The 11,495-nt window shown below is 40.5% G+C and overlaps 1 protein-coding gene across 3 annotated transcripts; it reads left to right on the forward strand.

Annotated features, from left to right (window-relative positions):
• The first annotated feature begins 6,089 nt into the window (after nt 1–6,089).
• Nucleotides 6,090–11,234, forward strand: LOC102531941 (GTPase IMAP family member 1-like). Of its 3 annotated transcripts, none has more exons than XM_072965370.1 (3): nt 6,090–6,191; nt 8,921–8,969; nt 9,972–11,234. In XM_072965370.1, exons 2-3 carry the CDS (start codon nt 8,927–8,929, stop codon nt 10,838–10,840), a joined length of 912 nt encoding a protein of 303 aa, XP_072821471.1. In that variant the 5' UTR covers nt 6,090–6,191; nt 8,921–8,926; the 3' UTR covers nt 10,841–11,234. The 3 variants fall into 3 exon arrangements, with proteins under 3 accessions (XP_072821471.1, XP_072821472.1, XP_072821469.1); XM_072965371.1 differs by lacking the exon at nt 6,090–6,191 and adding an exon at nt 6,196–6,270; XM_072965368.1 differs by lacking the exon at nt 6,090–6,191 and adding an exon at nt 7,580–7,687.
• Nucleotides 11,235–11,495: the final 261 nt, after the last annotated feature.

The raw sequence follows: 11,495 nt of genomic DNA on the forward strand, positions 1-11,495 counted from the left end.
ACTATTGTCATCTCAGGTGACTATACCCTGGCTGTGCCCTCTGAGGAGCAATGTCAGAAATTTCACACTGCATGGGAAAGTTCACCAGAATAGTCTAGCCAAGGGACTAAACAAATATAGAACAACAGCAATTGAAGCCCCAGAAAAGCAATAGGTGAATCAATATCCAGAGTTTCTACACTGTTACCCAAAATGCCCAGTTTTAACAAAAACTACAAGACATACAAAGAAACAAGAAAGTAAGACACATATACTTGAAAAATCAGGCAACAGAAAATGCCTATCAGAGGGCCCAGATATACGATTTCAGATGGGGCTTCAGAGCAGCAATTATAAATATATTTAAAGAGCTGAATGAATTACACTTAAAGAAATAAAGGAAGCTATGATGACATTATCTCATCAAATGGAGAATGTCAATAAAGAGGTAGAATTTTTTTTTAATGGAAATTCTGGAGTTGAAAAGTATAACTGAAATTTAAAATTTTACCTCAGGGAGCTTAAGGCAGATTTGAACCAGCAGAAGAAAGAATCAATGGATTTGAAAAAAAAAAGAATCAATAGATTTGAAAATGTAACAATTATAAATGTATGAACTTAACAACTGAGCCCCGAAATACAAGAAGCAGAAATAACAAATCACAGGGAAATACACTATTCAACAATAATAGTTGTAGACTCCAATACCCCACTAAGAAAGTCAACAAAGAAGTAGAAGATGTGACCAACACTATAAATCAACTAGGTCTAACACAAGAATATTGCACCCAGCATCAGCAAAATATACATTCTTTTCAAGTACACAAGGGATATGCTTCTAAATAGACTACTGATAAGACCATAAAACAAGCCTCAATAAATTTAAGAGGCTTGAAATCATACATAGTATATTCTCCAGCCAAAATGGAGTAAAAATAGAAACCAAAAATAGAAAAAAGGGAAATTCAGTAATATGTGAATATTAAACAACACAATCTTACATAACCAATGAGCCAAAGAAGAAATCAAAAGAGAAATTATAAATACTTTGAAATGAATGAAAATAAAGAAACAACATAGCAAAACTTCTGGAATGCAGCTAAAGCAATGCTTCAAGGAAATTTTATAGCTGGAAATACCTATATCAAACAAAGAAGAAAGATCTCAAACCAGTAAGTTAATATTTCATATTAAGGCAGTAAGAAATTAAGAGCAATCAGAAGTAGAATATAATAAATATAAGAGTGAAAATTAACTAACTAGAATATAGAAAAACAATATAGAAAATCAATAAAACCAAAACATGGTTCTTTGAGAAGATCAACAAACTGACAAATCTCTAGCTAGTTTGGGAAACACACACACACACACCACACACACACACACACATACACATACATACGTACACATATGCATATATGGAAGGAGAATTAAATTACTAAAATTATGAATGAAAGAGGAAACATTATTACTGAGCTTACAGAAATAAAGCAATTATAAAAGGAAATGGTATGAACAATGTCATGTCCCACAAATTAAATAACTTAGATAAAACAGACACATTTATAAACTACCAAAGCTGAATCAAGAAGAAATAGAAAGTCTGAATAGATCTATAACACATAAAGATATTCAATTGCTAATAAAAAAAAATTACTAAAAAAACCCCACAAAAACCTTGGCCCATATGGCTTAGCTGATGAATTCTATGAAACATCTAAGAAGAATTAATGTCAATTCTTCACATGCCCTTCCAAAAAATAGAAGAGGAAGAACACTTCTCAACTCATTTCATGATGCCAGTATTATCCTGATACCAAATGAGAAAAAGACATCACAATAAAACTACATACCAATATATTTTATTAATATAGATGCAAAACTCCTTAACAAAATACAAGCAAAGGGAATCCAGCAATATATAAAAAGGAGTATACATTATGAAAAAGTGGAATTTATCCCAGAAATGCAATATTGGTTTAACATCTATTAATGTAGTAAGCTATATCAGTCATATAAAGGAAAAAAATTATCATTTCAATAGATTTAGAAAAAGCATTTGAGAAACTTGAACAGCATTTCATAGTAAAAACTCAACAAACTAGGAAGAGAAAGAAACTTTCACACATGGTAAAAGGCATTTGTGATAATTCTACAACTAACACCGTACCTAATGATGAGAGACTGAGAGCTTTTCTGCTAAGATTAGATATAAGACAAGGATATCTGCTCTTGTTGCTTCATTTCAACTTTTATACCAAAGGTTCTAACTAAGATAATTAGGTAAGAAAAGACACTGTTCAAAAACAGGGTGAAAAGGAATACAAAGATGGTTCAGCATTCACAAATCAATTAATGTAATATACCAAATTAACAAAATGAAGAATAAAAATCAGCTGATCATCTTAATAGATACAGAAAAAGCATTTGAGAAAATTTAACATCCTTTCATGATTAAAAACTATCAACAAACTAGGTATAAGGGAAACATATCTCTCACAATAAAGGTCATATTCTATAAGCCCACTGTTATACTCAACAGGGAAAAGCTGAAAGCTTTTCCTCTAAGATCAGGAAAAATACAAGTATGCCCACTCTTGCCACTTTTATTCAATATAGTAGTGGAAGTCCTAGGCAAAGCAATTAAGCAAGAAAAAGAAATAACAGACATCTAAATCAAGAAGGAAGAAGTAAAATTGTCTTTATTTTCAGATGACATGATCTCATAGAAAAATTTAAAGAATACACACACACACGCAAAAAACCCTGATAAGTAAAAGCAAATTCAGTAAAGTTGTGGGATACAAAAATCATATACAAAAATCAGCTGCATTTCTATACACTAATAATGATTTATCAGAAAGAGAAATTAAGAAAACAATCCCATTTACAACAGCATCAGAAAGAATAAAACACCTAGGAATGAATTTAACCAAGGAGGTAAAAGATCTGTACACTGAAAACTATAAGACATTGATGAAAGAAATTGAAAGACACAAATAAATGAAAAGGTATTCCATGCTCATAGATTGAAAGAATTAATATTGTTAAAATGTCCATACTACCCAAAGAGATCTACAGATTTAATGCAATTCCTATAAATGGTGTTTTTCACAGAAATAGAAAAAGTAATCCTAAAATTTGTATGGAAACACAAAAGATCTTGAATAGCCAAAGCAATTTTAAGAAAGAAGAATAAAACTAGAGGCATCACACTTTCTGATTTCAAACCATATTGCAAAGCTATACTAATCAAAACAGTATAGTATTGACACAAAAACAAACACATAGAACAGAACACAGATCCCAGAAATAAATTCATGTATATATGATTAATTCATTTATAACAAATGAGCCAAGAATATATGGGAGAAAGAAGAATCTCTACAATAAATGGTATTGGGAAAACTGGATAGCACACGCAACAGAATGAAATTGGACTCTTATCATACACCATACACAGACATGAATTCAGAACAGCTTAAAGACATGAACATATGACCTAAAACCATAAAACTCCTAGAAAACATAGGGGGTAAGGTCCTTGACATAAGTTTTGGCAATGATTTTTTTTATTTGACCCCAAAAGCACAAACAACAAAAGCAAAAATCAGTAAGTGAGACTACATCAACCTAAAAAATCTCTACACAGCAAACAAACAAACAAAAAAACCAACAAAATGAAAAGACAACTTATGGGATGGTAGAAAATATTTGTAAATCATATATCTGACAAGAGGTAAAAATTCAAAATGTACAGGGAACTCATACAACTCAGTAGAAAAAAAACCAAACAATCCAATTTTAAAATGGGTAGACAAACTAAATAGACATTTTGCCAAAGAAGACATACAAACAGCCAAAAGGTACATGAAAGTGTTCTTAACATCACTAATCATTAGGGAAATGCAAATCAAAATCACAAGATATCACCTCATGCCTGTTAGAATGGCCATAATCAAAAAGACAAGAGATAACAAGTGTTGGTGAAGATGTGGAAAAAGGAAACCTTTGGGTGCTATTCATGGTGCAGCCACTATGAAAAACAGTGTGAGGTTTCTCAAAAAATTTAAACTAGAACTACTATATGATCCAGCAATCAGACTTCTGGATATCTATCTAAAGAAAATTAAAACAGGATCTTGAAGAGATATCTGTACTCCCATGTTCATTGCGGCATTATTCACAATAGCCAAGATATGAAAACAATCTAAGGGTCTGTGTATGGATAAATAGACACATGCGCATACACACACACATGCACACACACACACTAGAATATTTTTCAGGCATGAGAAAGAAGGACATTTTGCCATTTGCAACAGCATAGATAGACCTTGAGGGCATTTACTAAGTGAAATAAGTCAGAGAGAGAATGACAAATACTGTATGATATAACTTTTTGATGTGGAATTTTTAAAAGCTGAACTTCTAGTAATGGAGAGAATAGTGTTTACCAGGATCTGGGGAATGGGAGAAATAGAAAAATATTGGCCAAAGGGTACAAACCTCCAGTTAGAAGATGAGTAGGTCTGGGGATCTAACGCACAGCACAGTGATTATAGTGTAATTCTGTATTATATACTTGAAAGTTACTGAGAGAGTAGACCTTAAATGTTCTCATCACCAAAAAGAAATGGTAATTATGTGACATGATGCAAGTGTTAGCTAATGTTATGGTGGTGATAATTTTGCAATATATAAGTGTATCAAATCAATACATCATGCACTTTAAACCTACACAATGTTATATATCAGTTATATCCCAATAAAGCTGAAGGAGATGCAGGGGTGGGGGAAATCAGGTGCAGGTCATTGGGATTTGGGGTCTTTACTAGAGATAATGAGCTGGCAAGAATGGGTGAAAATCAGACCCTAGCCCATTAGCTTCAGATTAAATTAATCCTCTCACTACATACATGGAAAGTCAACTCCAGAAAGTTGAAGTGAGTTAGGCAAGATCACATAGATTGTTAATGACTTAACAACGTCCAGGGCCCATATTGAGACAGGCTGGGACCTGAGACCTGGGACCCTTTGCTGCAGTGCTTACACCTGGACAAACATCTCCTCGAGCAACAGAATACAAAGAAACTAGAAGGGACTAAAAACAACTGTGTACATGTACAGTTGGGGCAAATTATTAACAACAAGATACAAAAAGACCAAAAACCCAACTGCCACTTCTGAGGTGTCCAGAGCAAAAGCAGGGTACTAAGCATGATTTCTGCACACAGCATCACCAAAGGGGGGGGCAGACCACCTCAACTACCCCTCTGGCCCAACCAGTAGATCCGCCCCTACCCTCACCCCATTTAAAGGACCAGCTCACCCCAACTCAGGGAGCGAGCAAGGGAACATGTTACCTGTTTTCACTCCCTCAGGCTGCAGCACAAGTCCCAGTAAGTTACCTGAATTTCTCATCTGGCCTCTTATCAATTTCTGATTAAGGGGTCCATGAACCCTGGTTGGGAACAGTATCACCAAAATCCTTCTCTCCACACAATGAGTAGCTATTTTACTCATCTTTCCCATGACCCTGCTGAGAGGAGAAACAGTAACTTGAGTTGGAGGTACCAACAGAGATAGATGGACTGAGCCCTCTATAAAAATTTTCCATCGTCTACCTGTTGTCCTGTTTTTAATAGCTGGGCAAGCCTCCTTTTCTTTTAGAATGATAAGATTTTGTATATGATGTTCTTGGCAGTTGGGACCACTTTGGTGGCATTCTCCACACTGATGTCAGTCAAGGATTCCTATCCTGGGGAAGGAGACCCTCAAGAGGCCATTTTAGAGAAAAATGACTAAAACAAAAGGCAATTGGACATTAGATTATTGGTCAAAGACCAGAAATAAAAAGAGGCCTCAGAAACCTAAAATGCTCTTCTCCTCTAAGGTTATAGCCCCTGTTGGGGACAAGATGCTAGTGTCACAGGAAACTTTGGAAAACATTACCATAGCCCAAAGCAGCGAGTGGATTTGCAGTGACAACACAATATACCCACCACCTCACTGGTCAGTGTTTCTGTCTCTTTAAGTCATCACCACTGGGCCCTCCCTCCCTGAGCTTCCTGAACTCTGAGAGGCAAAGTGACTTCCTCCGTGTGTTGGGAGGAAACAGCCCGCTGCTGCACCCACTGTCAAAGGGCAGGCAGCAGGTTGGGAGCTTCCCGGAGTCTGCGTTAAAGCCCATCACCAATTCTTCAGGAAAGGTGAGCCCAAGGGAGGAGCCAGCCAGGGAGTAGGAACTGGGAGGAATAGGAAGAGCTCTGCCTGGATGAAGCTTGCTGAGTGAGCAGCTACATTTTAGTGAGTATGAGAAAGGGGTGCAGGACCTAGAAAGAGTAACTTCACACGTCCAGGTCTTTAAAGATGCTCTGAGTTTCAAATGGAGAAAGTTTAGAAGAAGTGGTGAGCATTGTCTGCAGCTCTGGAGTGCACACACTCTTGTATGGGACTAAATTCTCTCTCCTTCCCTACCCACCCACCCCCGATAAATAAGAAAAGTGTTTGCTAGAACTCCTGCAGAGAACAATACACACTTTAGAAGGCAATAAATACTCCCCAAATGCATATTCAGCAAAGACAAAAGATATTGCTGGGGACACATAAACCAATCTAAGTTCAGAACAAGTTACAAAGTGAAAGATCTGTATAGATCTGAGCTGAACCCTCCCCAAACACTCCACAGTCCTTAGCACTATCTATCCACTGTAGGGCCTTGCAGGAGACGACTAAGGTTTTCAACATGGTCCTCACCCCTTGCCCTACACATGTCCTTGAACATCTGCTCCCCAATCCAAGCTGATCTGGACTCTAGGGGCTGCTGTGCCATCTTACTTTCCTCATCTCACCCATATAATGAAGGGGTGGGATTAGGATAACTGACTGAAAAACTCAGGTTATGGGCTGAATGACTTAGAATCACTTGGTGCAAGGAGTACTTTTTTTTTAAGTACAAATATATGAATAAAATTTTCTAAGAAATATACATTTTAAATAATCCTCTAAGTAATTCCCAAAGATGCCAGGTTCAAGAAGTGCTAGCTAAATAAACTTTGATCCGTTGGAGTTTTAAGACAAAGGAGTCTACAAGCTTTACATTTTCCAATAACTAGACATCTTTGTAACCCAAGATTTCAGCTGTTAAGAACACCAGAAGAACTTGTCAAATTCCATTCCAAACTTTGTGGGAAGTTCCAAGGGGCCGACCTGAGAGTTCTATGGATTTTCAGTAACACACTTTCTCATTTCCATCTTTTACAACAATTTGCTTGCTTTAGCTAAATTCTTGCTCTTTGCTCTGAATTTTGTGGCTGTTTCTCCATTTCTGCTCTGGTGTTAATTAAGGGAGTTGGTTGATTTTCACACACAAAATAACCAATCACATTATGTGACTTGCCTGTGGGGTGAACTTTACTGAAGGCTTTGGTGAGGTGACATGAGAGTTACTGCAAATACATGAACAGCTTTGGACTGAGTTCTAGGCAAACCTGTCATCTGAGTCCTTTGGTCAAAGGCAGTTTATTCAGCCAACCTCTGCCTTTGATTTCCTTTGTGTGTGGTGCCAATGGGGGAGAACACAGGTTGCTATGGGAACCAGGTGGACGACATGAGGAGGTAGAATTTAAAATGTTCGGTGAGGCCCAGACAGAACTCAGGCAGAAATGAGAGAGGGGACAAATGGTCATAGGAGGGAAAGTACAAGGTGGGTTGGAAAAGGCCCTGAAATCTGTTGTTTGTAAAGTAGCTGATTGGGTGGGGGACTAGGTGGAAATGTGGCTGGAGAAGGAGACCAAGTAGAGACTGTACGCTTGTGTTCAGGTGCTCTTGTGATCAGGCAAACTTGACCACAGAATGTTTAATTGTATTAAGTGATGTTTGACTGATGTAATCGCTTTACTTTGAGAAGCTTCAGGTTTGGGGGTAAGAACAATAGGAGTTGGAGGGGAGTATCCTAGTTTCTCTAGCACACAGATCATATTTAGACTTATTTGTTCATTACTTATTTTTAATTGAACTGTAGTTGACTTACAATATTAGTTTCAGGTATACAACGTAGTGAGTCTATATATTTAGATTATGCTCCATATAAATTTAATATAAAATATTAGCTATATTCCCTGTGCATTGCATCTTTGTATCTTATTTATTTTATACCTAGTAATTTGTACCTCTTAATCCTCTTCCCCTATCTTGTCCTTCCCCCCACCCCTCTCCCCAATGGTAACCACTAATTTTTTCTCTGTATTGGTGAGTCTGTTTCTGTTTTGTTATATTTATTTGTTTGTTTTGTTTTTTAGATTCCACATATAAGTGAAAACATATAGTACTTGCCTTTCTGTCTCTGACTTATTTCACTAAGCATAAGACCCTCCAGGTCCATCCATGTTGTTGCAAATGTAGAGATTTCATTCCTTTTTATAACTGAGTAATATTCCATTTTATATGTATACCACATCTTTATCCATTCATCTATTGAAGAATACTTGGTTTGCTTCCATATCTTGGCTATTTTAAATAATGCTGTTATGAACATTGGGTTGCATGTATCTTTTTGAATTGGTGTTTTGGTTTTTCTCCAGTTGTATACCTAGGATTGGAATTACTGGGAAAAAATTAATATATAAAGTTTCCACATTGACATAAAATAAGTGTTATAATTTCCCCTCTGTTCTTTGCATTTGGAGGCCCTGAAAGACAGGACCCAAAAACTCCCAAATGTCCCCACAGTTTCATTCTGACCCCAGACCAGGCTCTCCCAATGTCTTCCCTAAATTCTGATTCTCAGGGGATGGTGGGAACTATGAGCTCTTCACTGTGGTGTCACCAGCTCCTTAGACTTTGCCTGACACATTGTACGTAATTACATCAATTTGATGAATAAATGAGTGAACAAATGAATGAATGAACCAACAAAGTGTGTTTGGAACTCTTTCAGGTAATCATGAGAAGACAGAAGACTGCACGAGGTGAAGAAAGTGCCTATGGTAAGAGCATATCTCATAAAGTGAATCTGCCCCCAAGTGTGAGCTCTGGGTAATAAGGGAAATGAGCTAACTTAAGACTGAACAGAGAGAAATCCAAAAGTTTCTCGATGCTGGGATGAAACAAGAAGAGCACTGGCTTTGGTGTTGGACCTAGATCTCTGCCCCTGCTTTGCTGTGAGACATTAAGTTCTTTGACTTATCTTCACCTCTGTTCCCAAAGTAAAATGAATAAACCTACTCTGGTCTCCACAGAAGGGGATGCAGAGGGCATCAAATCATGTGCTGGAGGGAACATGATTCACCAGGTAGAATGTGTTAGAGAACAAGGGTGGAGGGTTAAACAGGTATCTTACTAGGCAGCAGGTTTAAGAGAGAGGAGAGAGGAGGAGAAGGGAAAGAGAGGGAGAGGGAAGAAGAGATGGTTTCATCTTATCCTCCCAACAACCCCATGAGGACAGCTCTGTAGTACTGATCCCATTTGTGCAGAAGACGTTTAACACTCAGATTAAGCAGCTTCCCAAGGTTACATCACTGGCGGAGGGTGAGGCTGTGATTCAAACCCAGGGTGTCGGACTCCAGACAGCCCTCACTGCCAAGTCCTGGGCCCCTCCTGCCTTTCTTCAGTGGGAGGGCATCTGGGAAAGTATCATAGAGGCCACTGAAGTGGTCCAATAGGGACCAGGTCTGCACAGTGTGGATGACAGATAATGTCAGATGGAGGAATGACCTGTATTATAGAGGGGTGTCCTCTAGAGAAACGTCCACCAGCTGCTCAAGCACCTACAGGTGCATGTGTGAGGCCAAAGAGGGAAGAAATAGATGGAAAAAGATCCCCCAGAGTTGACAGATCTCGGACCAGGTCACTCAGCAAAGGCTTGATCCACAAAGCACAAGTTGAAGGCATTCTGCTCTCCTCTGTTCGAAAGGGGCCCAGGAGACCAGGTACCAGGCAGGACACGTTGCTTTAAGGTTCGGAAGCTCACAGGTAATTGGTGCTCATAGGTTTAGAAGATGACAAGGCGGCGTGGCAGGAGCCCAGGCTGCTGCTCCTCCTGGCTGGGAAGACGGGGGCAGGGAAGAGCGCCACGGGAAACTGCATCCTGGGCCAGAAGCGCTTTGTCTCCAGGCTCGGGCCCACTTCGGTGACCAGAACCTGCGCGGTGGGGAGCTGCAGGTGGGCCACGTGGCACTTAGAGATCATTGACACCCCAGACCTTTTCAGCTCCGAAGTCTCCCAGACAGACCCCGAGTGCAAGGAGAGAGGCCGCTGCTACCTGCTCTCGGCCCCGGGGCCGCATGTCCTGCTGCTGGTGACCCAGCTGGGCCGCTTCACCGCCCAGGACCAGCAGGCCTGGAGTGGGGTGAAGGCGCTGTTCGGAGACGGCATCGCAGCGCGCACCATCGTGGTCTTCACCCGCAAGGAGGACCTGGCGGGGGACTCGCTGCAAGATTATGTGCGCGACACGGAGAACTGCGCGCTCAGGAAGCTGGTGGCCGAGTGTGGGGGCCGATTCTGTGCCTTCGACAACCGAGCCACCGGCGCGGAGCGGAAGGCGCAGGTGATGGAGCTGATGCGGCTGGTGGAGGGCCTGGTGAGGGACCACGGCGGCGCCCCCTATACCAATGATGTGTACAGCCTGGCGCAGGCCCTGGGGGGCGCTGGCCCCCAGGAGAGGCTCCGCAAGGTGGCAGAGAGAGTGGCCGCCCGCGTGCAGAAGCAGCAGAAACTCTGGCTGTTGGCCTGGATGTGGGAGTGGCCCTGGATAAGGTGGAGCCTCGGCTTGGCCATCCTGCTGGGCACAGTGGCCTTGTACCAGCAGATCTCCAGGTACCGTCCTGATGACTTGATAAGGTCAGTCCTGAGACTGTAGATAAGACTTTGACCCATTAACTGATCATCACATTCATCTCTGGTGCTCTGCGCCTTCAGGGCCCATGTCCTCTCCTTTCCTCTCTCACCTCGCCTAATCTACCAACTTCAGAGTCCTGCCAGGTCCCATCTCCCACCTGAAACCTTCCATGGTGACCTGGCAGTCCCCGAGCTCTCCCCTTCCTGAAGCCAAACAGCCACTGACCTCAGACTGCCTTTGATTCTCTCCTGGCATTGAATTGTCTTTGCTCCTGAAAGCAGATGAGGAGCATCGGTCCTCTCATTCCCAGACTCCCCACAGGACCAAGGGCAGAAGCATCACAGAGCAGAGCCTGTGTACAGACTTGTTGGTTTGAATTGAACTGAATTGAATAAATAAATATCCTGGACAATCACACTGTGTTAAAAGAAATTAATATCTGTAGATGTCTGTTCAGCTGCCTTATCTGCCCACTTAACAAAATGCTACTGTCATTACTAACCCCACCTATAAAAACTATGCACCTACACACTCAAGTGTGTGACGGTAAGGAGAGAAGACATTGGAGCAGACCTGCCCATCTTTACCAGCAGGGGAATGTCTCCTTGTGCATCCCCATTCACACCCCTTGGCAGCTTGAACGTGGATGCTTCTGCAAGTTCCAGGAGACCATCAC

The sequence above is a fragment of the Vicugna pacos genome, chromosome 7 (genome assembly GCF_048564905.1).
Source record: "Vicugna pacos chromosome 7, VicPac4, whole genome shotgun sequence".
NCBI classification, from domain to species: Eukaryota; Metazoa; Chordata; class Mammalia; order Artiodactyla; family Camelidae; genus Vicugna; species Vicugna pacos.